The following is a 15150-nucleotide window of genomic DNA, read 5'->3' on the forward strand; positions in this document are numbered from 1 at the left end:
TCATATTACCCTTATTTATTAAATCTTAAATCTTGTAATCCATATTTAATTTATATATTTTATCATATTTGGGTGAAATAATTTAATTTTGTTTATTGAATATGCTTCAAATTGGGAACAATCCCAGGGCAAACCATTTTAAGCCAATCAAAGTAGAGAACTGAAATGTTCGCAAGAGTTCTTTATTTGCTTATAAACCTTCTTTTGTGTTTATATAGATTGACATAACTTTTTTCCAACATTAAACACCCAATAGATATAGCAAAAGCTCCAAACAAAGCCATATAAACCATATTTAAGTCGTTTAAATTCGTGATTATCATTTTTGGGAACGTATCTGTCTTTAATCTTTTAGGAAGTATTGTTTCGGAAATCCCTTTATTATATAAAGCAAGGTTGATGTGTTTGAACCCCTCTTGCAAGGGAGATCCGATTGGAAATAAGAAGAAATAGTCTTCCTTTTTTGGATCAATTTTATCAAAATCTCCAAAGTTGACTTTATTTTCATAGCTTTTGAATATATTGTACCTAGCAACAAAAAAAAAATTATTAAATTATGAGAATATGTTAAGTATGTGGGATCTGACTTATGTATATAAATACCAAAACTAATTTTGTTATCACCGTCCAACCTCTCCCTTCAAAAGAAAAATTGACAAAATTATATGGTAGTAGTTATTACGTCATCAATATTTGTACAAGATAATGTTCATAACAGCACTTTTTTTTATCAGCTAAGGACATTAAGTATACTTGAATAATACTCAATCGTACATGGAAAATTGCACTGGAGAAAATTCACAGTAATTTCGTAGGAAAATTTTCTGTCATTTACTAACAAAATCAGAATTCCCTACCCGAACCTTGTTTTGAGGGGTGGCAGGTCACCAAGTAGGTTAAAGGTTACTGCTACCACTTCAGAAAGTATTTAGGCCCCCTTTGAATATTTAAAAATGAACACTGAGCCCATAAGGTCAAAAATTCAAAAGTACATTAACTACACAGCCAACTAAGAAAAACAATTATTTATATAGTTCAGTATTTTTAAATTGGATTGTCACGGTAAAATTGGGAAGTTTGGTCAACTTACTATAAACCATATAAAAATTAACATATGTACAATATATGGGGACCTGAAATTTATTTAGTAGTATTCGGAGGGTGTTTTCATACTTTGTTAAGTATTGGCGGTAGTTTTTAGCATGATTTGTTGACCTGTGGTAGCTTTAATCAATCTATGGGCTCGAGGTTTATTTTGAAGTATTGAGAATGGGCCTATATGCTTTGTGAAGTAGCGGTGGTGGTTTTTAAACTAATTGATGCCATTGCTGGAGCTTTAACCAATCCATGGGTCTGGGGTTCATTTTGAAGTATTTGGAGGGACACTAAATAATTTTGAAGTAACGACAGGGGTTAAACCTGCATGGTGTCCCTGCCATAGTCTTAAACGATCCATGGGATTGGGATTCATTTTGAAGTATTTTAAGAGGCCCTAAATACTTTGTGAAGTAGAGGCAGTAGTCTTATACCTGCTCGGTGGTCTTGCCATTCACAAAACAAGTTTTAGTGGAGGCATTTTGATTTTTTTATGATATAACGGTAAACTTTCCCAAAGGCAATTTTCTCCGGAGCAATTTTCCCAATGGCACCCTCTTCAATGTACAGAATTTTCCAATACCATTTTCTCCGGGGCAATTATCTTAGAGCTAGTGATCTGCTGCGAGCGGAATTTTACTGTATAAGTATTTTAGACCATTTTTTCACAGAATGAAAATTTAAACTGTGATTGTACCATGCAATAATATTACCACAACAATTTTGTCTGCAATCTTTTGAGCACAATTACATTTTACATTGAACTCCACAACCAAAAACAAAAATTTAGTGAAATAACTTTTTTGTTCTATATTTTTAGTCAAATAATTAACAAAAAGTGGTACCGGAACCGGTACGAAAATATTCATAACGAGACAACAACAATATGTATTATAGAAAAAGAAAAAAAAAGAATGGTCTTACCTTACTTCCACTTCAGTACCAAAATACACAATTTTTCCATTTTTAGCCGCCATTAAACCATCTAAAGATGTAGGAACGCAGGTCACGTCACAATTGTATTGTTCATCACTTATTTTTAATCTATTTTTAAATAAATATGAAGATATCCTCATATGTCGAAAATCCCACTCAGGATGTTTTGCAATATCAGTAACTAAATTAAGAAAAAAAAGTAAATGAAACTGAATATTAGTCGTTATTAGGGACTGCAAACGTCTATGAAACTTGGTTCGATCCCTTGTAGATGCTATCATAGTAATTGCTCCACCAAAGTACGCATATAAAATGACAAACATGAGCGAGAAAGAGGTGACTAGGCAACAATGACTTTGTGTCTCGGAATAGTTCATATAAAATTCTAACGTCGATTTGTAAATGATGGCAGTGAGAACCATACTCATCACAACGATCCAGACGCTACCATTAAATACGCAATTAAAGAATCTTAGGTCATAAGTTCGATCTTGAGGATAAGCAATGGCTGAATTGAAAAAACTTACTCCCTATTTGGGAGAAAAAATAATAATTAATTGATCATATTTTTATTAGGGATGTATCGGTTCCAAAATTTTAAGGTCCGGTCCAGGGCTGCAAGTGCTTTGGTTCCCCTCCCCCTAGATCTTGGGGTTCATATATCATCTAGAGTTTTAGATTAGGAAATAAATATAATTATGGTTTTGTATGTATAATCTATACTAGAGTAGATTTGCCTGGGATATTAAGAAATTATTATTTTTTTTTTTTAATCAAACATAAATTTTTAAGAAGAAATGCCACAAAAGAGGACACTTTGGATATCAATTCGTAAATTCTAAAATTACTCTATATTGAATTTCTAATTTTTACCACATTTTATTATATAGTTTTTGTAATATTTGCGAAAATGAACCAATTATCGAGGATTATTTTTTCGATGATATTATTATGAATAACTTTTTTGTTTTGTAAAACAAAAAATCTTTGTAGGGTTCTGTTTCTCTTTACAATGAAAATTAATGCTATTAAGTACTTTTTTTGAAAAATTAGTATAAAAAATATATTTGTAATTTTCTTTGCGAATTTCGATCCTGTAATTTTTTCACAAAAATAAAAGATGGACTTTGCATTCAGACAAATTTTTTCATTCATATATACTGGAAAGTTATTTGAAGTCTATAATATTTTTTTTTCATTCCTAATAATACATTTCATATAATATACAGGCGCTATATTGAAATACTTGCCTAAGCTGAAGGGGTCTAAACATTAAGAAGAAATAGCATTGCCCAATATCAATGTGATGTCCCGCTCACTTCTTGGCTCGAGTAATGTAGGGCAAACAATTGCAAGTAAGTTAATAAAGAACAATTGAAATGTTATTGTATTCGATTCGAGTGGATATACTAGTTGATAGAGTCTTGAGCTTTATTTCATATACAAATTTGATACAGTTTTAAAAGAGTATATTTTGACCCATTGGGGTGTAAGCGGTATTTTTTATTTGACAATTTCTGTAGTATGTTTAGCAAAGGGTGAATTAGCTTAATTTTGAATTTGATTCAGAGATTTTATTCTACATGATTTGTACTTAATGATATAATCTGAGTACAAAAAGTTTTTAAGTTTTGTTTTTAAAGATTAAATACTTCATTCAGCTGAACTGTCAGAAACTAATCCGAATAATCATAGCATTCATAAAAGTATAAATGAAGTTTATTATCAGGGAAAGGCATCCTCACAATGGATGAATTACCCGTTTGATGAAATTACTGATTTAATTTAGACATGATTGTTTTAAGTTCCTAGTTAACCTATATAATCACATATGAAAGATATTTAATTTTTATTAAAGTAGGGTAATTGCAAAGGTAATGTTACTTGATCCTAAAGTATCCCAACACTTAAGCCTTTCCGCACCATCTATCATTTCATTAGCTGTCCATTTCTATTTACTTGAATCGAAATGCAATAAAAACTCTATTAATGATCAATAGAGGCTTTACCGTTTATTTGAAGCCATATATTTGCACATATCTACAGAAATGTCTTCAATAAGATTAGACAATAAATATTATTATTAATATTCGTGCTGCCTTGTTTTCTTTTAATTTGTGTTTTAAATGGCTACTTCTGGGGATTTGTTGAAAATTTCAGTGGTAGCCCTGGCCCGTTCCCGTCCTAAATTAAAAAAACAACAACCTCAGGATTGGATACAATAGCCGTCCAATATATTTTTTATAAATGGTGTCATCATCATAGTTATGTCCCAGTGACGTCATCATTAATGAATCTTCTATAATCTTAATAAGCCTAATTTAGACTTTAATTAGACAAAATAATTAACGTGTTTTAAATATTGTAAATAAGCAACGCTCTTATCCCATTCAAATGTTAAATTGTGATACTTTGCTGTAATAGTAGTGAATATGATCCCTCACAGAGGGCACTTTGAAATGGGGTACGTTTTTCATGGACCGATAACAGTGATCATAGTGAACGTGGAATGGTGCCAATTTTAAGTTCAATATTAAGGACCGATACAAACCTAATTTTCATCCAGTCAATTGACTTACAAATACATAGTCCATGAAAACAAATCGAGCCTGTGTCAAAAGAAAAATTGGTAAACCAAAATCCGCAACCCCCGTTTTTATTTTGTTAACAATCGTTTGATTGAAGTTTGCTTTATTTTGTGGCTTATAACATGAGTATGTAAAGTTCAATTCCTCAGCAATAGTATCCAATAATTTGATTACATGTCCCGTACATTTACACGGTTTATTCAAGTCGTTGGGGCATTCCATGTCAAGAACTGGACTCCAGGGTAAGGAATATGTCTGGAAAATTAAATGTAAGTCAAAACGGTATATTATTTATAGTAATGGTCACTATTTATATAGATTAAGTCTTGTGTGGTCTTTACTTTTTATACACAACCCTTGCCATATGGGTCAAAATAACCCACTCTTAAATATTTACTATAGAACATTGAATTTATTTTAAATTTTTGATAAATTGTATTTTATAAAATGAATTAACAGTATAATAACTAATTTTTCATTCAAATATTAGTTCATTCGTTATGAAAAATTACAATATTAAAACAAAATATAATTTCATGTCCCATTAAATGTTTTCTATATTTCTTTAATTTATTAATAAAAAGTATTTAACAATATATATTATGTATGTACAACCATGCTTTGAAGAGCTTTAACACCTTTGCCAATATATATCAATCTTACTTTTTAGCTTTACAGATGTATTTTGTACATAAAAAACTTGTTGTACCGTCTTTCTTCAGTGCAAAATTGATATCATTGAGTATGTATGGAATTCTTTCAACGGCCTTTTAGACCTAAAAATGGTCCTATTACTCTCTGGATTCCAAAGATTACGAGTCGACTCACCTCAAGATCGATGGAAGAGTCTTCAAACTACAGATCTTGTAATTCTTCCTCATCAGAGATCTTTTGACAAGTTAATTTTTTTAATTATTTTGTTATTATGTAGCTCTAAACTATATGTGGTTACATTTTTTGTCATTGTATCAAGAAGTAATTTGGACAACGTGCAGAGGGAACCCGTTCTGCAGCTTTTTTTAAAGTGTACTAACTGGAGCCATCCTTACTACATAAAAAGTAACATCACAAATAACTGGCTCAACTTACCTTGAAATGATGGCCCTTAAAATCGAAATCTTTTTTGATGAGTTCCTGACCCTCATCTTGATGAATGAGAGGGGGATGATTTCCTCCAAATAATTGTATAACAAACACTTTTCCATCATTATTGATCCAATGAAATGTCTTGAAAATGTTTAGCCTAGACGTGAAATTCCTTATGTCATCCTCTGTATAAAAATGATGAATAGGACCCAACTGAACAAGGAACAAGTTGAAAGAGGCACGAACTTTAGACGCCTTTTCGATACTCATCATGGTTCGATGATCTAGAATGTTCCATAAAATAATGACTCCGGACTGCACAGACGTTGAGAAATTAGCGTCAATGATTTGAAGCTTAACATTCTTGTTCATTAGAGCGTTCACTTCAATATGAAAAAATAAATATTTTAGTAACGAGATCGTGAACAAAAATCAAGATAATTGTGAATTATCTATATTAAAAAAAAAGCAAATCTTGTCTGTCAGTCTAACTACCAAGACCTAATTTTTGAGTGTGCGTTTAATATTTTAGAACTGCGTGACTACTTGATTATTTACAATGTAAAAAATGTTAAAAATAAATAACCTTAGTCAGTTATACGCTGGATGTTTAGTAAAAAAGGCTTATATATCTTAACTCAAGACTAAAAAATGTTTTTAAAAAAGTACTTTAGTAGCGGTGCAAGCAAATTTTAGTAATTTAATATTTAGTATTGTTTTATATTATTATACATATATAACTTCTGTATAAATGTATATTCTATTCTGTAAAATTATGTAAGATAAAATATATCGTCATTTAATCAGAAAACATCAAACTTGGCATTACATGGAGGAGTAGGGGGTGCTTTAAAAGCAAATCTAGGCATTGTGAGACCTGAGATACGAGAATAAATCCTATTTAAAAGAAAGTTCAAGGATAGCGTCTAATAAGGAGACCAATTTAACCGAAGTACGGAGGTCTATGATAGAGAAGCGCAATTAAGATTATTTGATGCTTAAATATTTGAAGAATATATTAATGAAAATGACTTCAAAAAACTTAAAGATTAAAAGGAAGATAGAGATAATAAGGGAAGCTGTAGAAAAATTCAATCATAAAACGGAAGAGACTTTATCATTAATGGATGAATCATCCCGAGAGATTGAACCCGAAATTGAACATACATTAATTGAGTATAAAGTAGATCAATATTTGGAATCTAACTTACCCATTATGAAGGTATGTCCGGTTGAGACAAAATATAGAAGTCATATCCAAGCCCCCAATCAAATTGAGGACGATATTAATTATTCAGACTTCCCTAAATGGTTAGAAACATGGGATAATTATGTAAAATTAACTCATTTGATGGAAAAAAACTTGCAAAGAGCAAATATCAATATTATGGACATGTTGTTCATCTGATTTTTACACAAAAGTTTGTCATATCATATCCTGCCAACACAAATAAGACTCTAAATTAAGTAATTAAATACATTACTGAAAACCTAAAAGAAAAAAGACAAACACCAGGGACGGACTCAATACAAATTTGAGGATTTTTACTGTTCCTTGAAATTTTTTGCAGAAGCAGCAGAAATTAGTGAGATGAAGCCAGAAGATTGGTTAGATGCTTTAAAAATTTACAGCATCAACGATAATGAAGCACGACAAAAGTTGTTGGATAAGGATTCATAGATGAATTTGAAAGATACTCTCACTTTATGTAGAATAGTGTAAAATGCAAAGAATAATTAAAATAGTCGAAGTGATTTATTATTAAAGGGTATCAACGAAAATACAATGTCAAGCGAAGTCATATATGAAGGAAGAAGAAGTCCAAGCTGCGGGATATCGTGGAACAACAGCCTAGAAAGACTGTCTAGACAGTGTAGTTTCCAATTTCCTTATAGGAATAGGAAACTTTACCCAACACAAAACGTCGAATGCACAAGATGTGTCAAGAGAAGCCATTATGCAATAGTGTGTAAATGTCTTTAAAAAAAAAACTGTATATCGATCATCAACTCTATGTATTAAAAAATTTGACTGTAATAATCTACCCATCGATGTATTGAATCTCAATGGAAATAACTTCAAAAATATACTAGCTCCTAGTGACAGTAACGGGTGCAATGGTATCCTTTGCTGGATCAAAAGTATTAAAGTATATAAATATCGAACGGCGAAGATCAACACTTGAAATTAAAATCATCTGGGTTAATGGATCTAAAAGATTTCATTGATTTGAAATTGAGACTGGGAAACTGTATTCATAAAGAGATAGATTACGTGGTAAAGAATTTCCTCAAAACGAGTTATTCATCTCACATAACTCTTGTATTAAGTTGGGAATTTTACACTCTTATTTCTCTCGTCCAATAAAAAGGAAATGGGATTGATCAATCTTTGCTAACTGTAGAACGTATGAAAAACATGAAGAATCTTCTCGATAAATGTAGGTCTAAAATATATATTCAGATAAATTCGGAGATGGATAATTAAAATATAAAAATACAACACGTGAGTGTGAAAACTCCTTTAATCAAATAACTATAATTTATATATTTTATAATATTACGACATCCATTCTAATAATTTATTGGAATCAGTTATATGAAGCCGACTCAGGATACAAAACCCAATTACAAATTTATCCTATAAATTTGGGAAAGTTTCACGAAAATATAAAATTTATTTGAAAGACAGACATGTTTCTATGTTCCATTCCCATGTTGAATAAATACACATTTTTTATTTATTGAATCAAAAGGATAACCTAATTCACAAAAATATTCATTGTTAAACTCATTGTAACTTGTTAAAGAAACATTTAGTGTAGTAAAAATAATATTTCATCCTGCATAATGAAATTAAATGCACATTTACGTATTACAATATGTATTATAGGTACAATTATAATATTAAATATAATATATTTTGGATTTAGAATAGTAGAATGAATTCTAGATGCAATTAACAGTTCATTCACTCTATTTGCTCCAAGATCACAATGTATCTTGCATTTATTATTTTCTTGCACATTTACAGAGGGAATATAGCTTTTAAATATGAAAGTAGACTTTTTCTATACTATTTATTCGATCAATTTAAAAATCATCATATAATTTTACTTCGTACATAGCACTTAAAAACCAGGTCAATTGTATATATTAGTCTTCATCTATCCTTATTAATGGTGAAGATAGCAAAATTCGCAAATTATACCTTATTGTTGTACGAGACATTAGTAGAAATACATTTCTCAGTTTTCGTAATCATCTCTTTTGGTCCCACGTTTTCCTACCCAAGAATAACTTTCTCATAAGCTATGACTTTATGAATTGCATCAACAATCTTAACTTTATTTGACCTCACAATATACACAAGCATTGAAACTGGAAGCTTCTTATGATGTAGATAAGGTTAAAAAGTCAGATATTGCTCTAAAAACAATTTTAATGGGATATCGGACAAATTATTGAGTTGATCGAAGGAGTGAAACGCGTCTATTTATTTATTTAATTATTCCAATGATTTCCTGTATCTTGCTTCGGAAGATATCAAATTCGTATTTAACCTTTCTCAAGATTAAGGGATATTTATCAGGTACAAAGATTGATGGAACTATGTGTTTTTTAGTTTGCTTCTTTTTAATAGGACATAGCCCATAACATGTAGAACGGCAGGATTTGTTATCTAATAGGTAATCTTCAAAGTCCTTATTCACAAATGTAATGAGACCACACTTGAATTATAATTGCCAGTAGGTGTCTTATCGTTTCTACGGATATCTTTAATCCATAGCCTCTGAAGATTTCGGAGTGTCGGTTTCAATCTTGAAGCTTGCAATACAGCATTAGTCTGAGTAGGGAAAAAGTCCTTATACTGCAAGTCCACGTGGAATCTCCAGTAATGTACAAGTCCTTGAATATTTTTATAGAGTCCTCAGATGTCATTCAAGCACATTTAAAGTCAATAACTATAATACAGGGGCCATAGTATTAAGTATTATACTTGAGTCCACAATATACTAGCTTTGGAGTCCAATTTGAGTCACAAGAGGAGCCCAAGTCAAGTATCGAGTCTTTGATTGAGAGATCGCCGTCTTCAAAATATGGACTTAAGTCCAACTCGAGTCGCAAGTCTCGAGTCCAAGTTCCTACATCTGAAATTATTGACCACTGGATCTTAAATTATTCATTTAGTGGTATAGCATTAGTTATTGTAATAATAAAAAAATAAAGGATAAAATCAATGAATAAAATGATTTCATCTTTCCCACATCAATTTTAGAGGGTAACTGTATGGCCTGCTTCATCCCTCTTTATTTGATTCCATCTTTAATTCATATCCAGAAGTTACAAATATGATCAATCATACCTTTCTCCTCCCCACAATGTCCCCAACAATCACTGCTGCATGGAATTTTTTACAACTGCCAAGTTTCAGGTGTGATTTTTACCAATTTCACTGGCTTCTGAACATGATGAGGTTACATTTGGAAATATGTAATGACATCTTTGAATTTTTTATGTACTCTCCATGAAATGTATATAGTTTCACAATTTGAATGCAAGATCATTGAAATTGATTGAAAATTATTAATTAAATCAGTGACTATTTATCCCGTTCTCAGAACAAAAATGTTCGTAAACAAATTCATTATATTGTTTATCTAGCATGTGAATTGGGAATTATAATATAGAAATACACTGCGTTAGTGTACATACTCCTCTTATAAAATAGTTCATGCTCAAAATCTGAGAAAAAAACGTCGGATGTATGTATGAAGTCAAAATCATATTACAACATCCCATAATTTATTGAAATTAGTAATATTACCAATTACAAAGTTATACAATAAAATTGGGAAAGAAATTTTACGAAAACACAGAAAATATAAATTTAATTTATATGGAAGACGGAAAGGAATATTGGAGGAATAGACGGTTCTTAGAGTTGCCAAACAAAGTAAAGAGACTAAAGAGCCGACTCTGAATACATTTGATAAGAAAATGAATATTGATGGCAACCCAATAGGGCACGAGCAAACTAAAAAATAAATATTATCCACTAGTGTCTCGTAAAACTCCGCCAAATGTTGTGTCCCCCTGCTGTATGCTTGAGTTATTACTAATTGTAACTCGTAAGATGTATAGTTAATACCGAATAGTTATACTTATATTAATAATATTTCTTATTTGCAAATTTCAGCATTGTGATATTTGTAACTTGTAAGTTTGTAATTAATATAATTTATAAATATGCCATCGCCTTGTGTTGTACCTGTGGAATCGAGGAGAGGATCATTGCGATTCCATTTAAATGAAAGTACATGTCCTTTAATGGGGGATTGTTCTGAGAGGAGAACAATTTATGGGTTCACTCTTGAGGCCATCGTCATAATTTGTATTATGTGAACAACAATTTTAACTAGAAGATTTTGGCGTGGTAAGGGAAACTATAGCCTCCGTGCGAATAAAAACATATCGGCCTTTGAACTGAGATGCAGTCCACCTCTGTTTCCATGGTCACAAGAAAGTTAAAATCCAGTTGAAGAAAATAATCGTTTGATCAGCATTGAAAATGGGGCAAGGTCTTTAAATCTTCCTACGAAATTTTAATTTATGAACCCAACCTTTTTTATAGAATGGATAGAACAGTATATTTGAAGACCTGTTAGAATCCTCATCATCATTTTCCTGATACAATTCATCTTCTCAAATATGAAACGGTATTCATAGTGTGGATATCCCTATTTTTACAAATTTTTACTAATATTATAATATAGAAACAATAGATCAAAAAAATTTAAATCAACTAATTTGAAATTAGCCACAACCAATGGATTCTAAAATAAATGATTGTATTATTAATAAAAGCAATTACACGGTAAATGTTAAATAAATAAATTGAAATTGATTTTCGAATAAAAAAATAGATTTAAAAGGACCATCTGTATAGCATCATGTATGTATTAAATACTGACATTAAAAAATTAAAGTCAAATTGATAAGTATAAGTCCTGAGTATCTAATTCAAAAATGTTTAAAAACAAAATTTAAAACAAAATATCGAAGCAAAGTTATTTTTTTTTCATTGCACAATAGATCAGAGTGCTCTTTTTTAAAATAGTTTTTAGATTTCAATAAAATGTATAAAGATAAATTCCGTATGGTTGTTAACTGTTGCCGTTGTCCTTATTTAGAACCTAGAAGGTAATCATTCCTCATTAAAAAATATCTTGGCTTTCGTTAGATTAAATATTATTTTTACTTGGGCAAAGGCTATTTTTAGTTCTTCCCAACATATTATATCTGTCCCACTCTCAAATTGGCAGAATTTAGAGGCAAGATCTCAGATCTTTTGAACTATCATCTGTTGAAGGTCTTGGACTGACAGTCCTCGCTCTTGGCGAAATTTAGTGGCAAAATATCGCACCTTTTGCTCAGTTACTTGCTAAAGGTCATACAGGTATAACCTTGCCTTTGGAGGAATTTAATGGCAAAATCTCGGATCTTTTGCACAGTTATTTGTTGAAGGTCATAGACCAACAATCCTATCTTTTGGCAGAATTTAGAGACCAGATCTCAGATATTTTGCGCTTTCTCCTTAGTTAGGGTAATAGTTAAAGACACATAGTCCCATAACAGCCATAGATGAATAAGTTGAGTCTATGGAATACAAGAACTCTGATTTAAAATTACCATCAATGATAAACACAAAGATACTGAGGCATGAACAACAGTATGGCCTGCAAAATTTAGTCATATAAATAGATGCTACAGCTTATCTTAAGTTGTGACCTAATATATGAAACCACTGGTTTCAAAAGCTTTGTAAAAATTATCCGTGATGATGTCAGACCGAAAAGTAGAACATGAGATTGGTAAATATTGTTTCTTCATCGAAATCTGAAAAAAACGACGCTGGTTAGGAAAAATTTTGATAGAATGATATGCATCAGACACATCTAAAGAGCATAAAAAATAATCGTCGTCTGGCAAAAATCTTAATGAATCAACTGAATCTAATTTAAATTTTTTAAATACTTATTAAAGATCTTGTATAATATTTATACTCGCTCTCGACAGTTGTCTTTCTTAGGAACAGTAAATTTTCTGGACATGAAGGAAGGAAACGAATGAATTTCTGCAACTGTCTCAATAACTTAAGAAAACAGCATTTCCGTAACCTCTTTATTCATTGCTTGCTAATCCTCTGGGCATAAACTAAGGTTGTCTCCCACATAAGAAAAAGGAAGGTTCTTTAGAGAAAAATTGTTTTTATAACCACTATCAATAATATATTTACTTTTATTTTTTCTAAAGAACAAAAAAAGAAGGCTCGGAGCCGAGCCATTTGATTAATCCGCTAAGACTGATGTTTAAAGTGGCACTTTTAAGGCAGAGACTAAAAGTATATTTCTACCTTCCTTAAACAACGTTTCTATTCTTCTCAGGCATTGTACCGAGTAAAAACAAGTTTGAAGTGGACGAGGGGAGAGTTAGGAGGGCTGTGAAGGAGGACTTAGGGGTTTCGTCTTACACAAGGACCCCACGCCACCTATTGACGGACACTCTGAAGGAAAGGAGACTGCAGAGGTTCAAGAAAGTTCGTGTGTGGGTCAAGGCAAATGGATCCACAGTAAAAACTTTGGTTAAATAAATATTGTACAAGTGGTACATCTTCACTAAAAAAAAGGTTGATAATCTCTGATATAGAATATAAGTAAAGTATTCTGGACGAAAATTAGTCAAAAATTAATTAGTACATTTTGCATGTATATTTAACATTTAATTAATGTTAAATATGTACGGGTCTTCGATCCGGATCCGAAGTAAATTTGTATTGTCTGGAATCCAATCAGTCTTTGGGTCTCACTCGAACTTTTATGGATCCTACAAATCTTATTGTATTACTTAATACCTAATCCCAGTTTTAAAAAAACCTACATTAATATTTGAGTATAAAATTGTACATATTTCCCACTAATACGAGTCTTTTATTTCATTTCAAATAATTCCTTTTTATATTATTAATATTTCAGGTAATAATTGTGGATATTTTCATGCTTTTTGATTAACCTTTGTATTGAAGACAGGACGTTTCAAGCAATGCACAAACACTGTTATCTGCTTTTTGGATTCCTTTTTGGAATGCAAATAATTATCAATTCTTCGGAGGGTGCTCATGATAAACTTGTAAATCTACTCTTACAAGGTCCAGGTCACGATCGCGTCTCTTTATGGTCACTAAAAGGAGTGCATAAGAAATGAGTGCGAAATAATATTATAATATAGAAACAATAGATCAAATAAATTTAAATCAACTATTTTGAAATTAGCCACAACCAATGGATTCTAAAATAAATAAATGTCTTATTAATAAAAGCAATTGCACGGTAATTTTTTTCGTTTATTTTTATTATGCAGTAGTTTAGACTAACCCATTTGAGGCACCACAAATTGTATTTAAAATAATAAGGATAACAACTTAATAACTAAAAATCAAATCTCATTAATCAAGTGAATATTTTAAAATATAGCCAACATTCGAAACCCTCCTTTAATGAACTTGTTTTTTTGGCGGGTGAAGTTTGAGTGATTGAAATTAATTCATATTCTGATATAATATAGCATAAACAATTAGTTACACAATCAAGACCAACCTGAGCTCTTTAGGTTATGTATAAGTCGAGAAAATGACAAATATAATTTGCTTGAATGGAGACAGCCTTTCTGTATTAACAATTTGACAATTTGCCCATCCCAGACAGTAGGACAAGTGTTCATGTACACCCCTGAATACACTGAATTTAATTACTTCAAAGTTAACAGGGTTTTAATTTTCGACCAACCTGAACATAAAATTAAATTCAAGGTGTACCCGGCATTGCTTGGAATTATTCATTAACTTATAATACAAAGTTTTTGAACGCTTTTGTTAAGCCCGGCCATGGTATAATCCATGCGGGGAAAAGCATGTTTTATATCTAGAGGGTCAACGAAAAGTCCTGGTAAGTTAACTTTATATAATTATATATAAGGTTGTGAAATATTATGTCTAAACTCTAATTAGATCGAAACTAAATCAAAACAAACAGTTTTCAGTAAAGTTACAGTTCTGTTAAGCACAATGGAAGCGAAGAGAGAGGCTATAATCAAGGATTACCTAAAGGTAACCAGCCATTTTGAGGAACCTGAAGAGCCAGGAGGTCCACTCTATACTCATCAAGAGAACCATTGAGAGGTACGAAGAGACTCAATCAATCAAGTACCTTCCCAGATGAGGCAGACTAAGGTCAAGAAGGACGCCCAGAGTCGTCAAGGGAAGGATTGCATGAAATCCGAAGATAAACTCATGCAATATGGGTAAGGATTTCAACATGGCTGCAACAACAATGAAAGATTATTTCCGAGATGACCTAGGTATGTATTCCTTCAAATTGAAGAGGCA

General features: G+C 31.3%; 1 protein-coding gene across 1 annotated transcript; it reads right to left on the reverse strand.

Annotated features, from left to right (window-relative positions):
• LOC121126198 (uncharacterized) lies at nt 1–6160 on the reverse strand. The gene is made up of 5 exons (XM_071891635.1): nt 5709–6160; nt 4611–4874; nt 2273–2561; nt 2020–2212; nt 1–528 (listed from the first exon to the last, which is right to left on the reverse strand). The coding sequence occupies exons 1-5, from the start codon at nt 6075–6077 to the stop codon at nt 183–185; spliced, it is 1461 nt and encodes a 486-aa protein (XP_071747736.1). The 5' UTR covers nt 6078–6160; the 3' UTR covers nt 1–182.
• Nucleotides 6161–15150: the final 8990 nt, after the last annotated feature.

This window comes from Lepeophtheirus salmonis, chromosome 11 (genome assembly GCF_016086655.4).
Source record: "Lepeophtheirus salmonis chromosome 11, UVic_Lsal_1.4, whole genome shotgun sequence".
NCBI classification, from domain to species: Eukaryota; Metazoa; Arthropoda; class Copepoda; order Siphonostomatoida; family Caligidae; genus Lepeophtheirus; species Lepeophtheirus salmonis.

Bases quoted from the DNA above. Each gene is read 5' to 3' on its own strand.
- LOC121126198 (XM_071891635.1), bottom strand. From the start codon at position 6,077: ATGAACAAGAATGTTAAGCTTCAAATCATTGACGCTAATTTCTCAACG. The intron at 2,562-4,610 runs GTAAGTCAATTG...TCTCCCAAATAG, and splicing joins TTTTCATGGACTATGTATTT to GGAGTAAGTTTTTTCAATTC. The intron at 2,213-2,272 runs GTTTGCAGTCCC...TTCTTAATTTAG, and splicing joins TCGAACCAAGTTTCATAGAC to TTACTGATATTGCAAAACAT.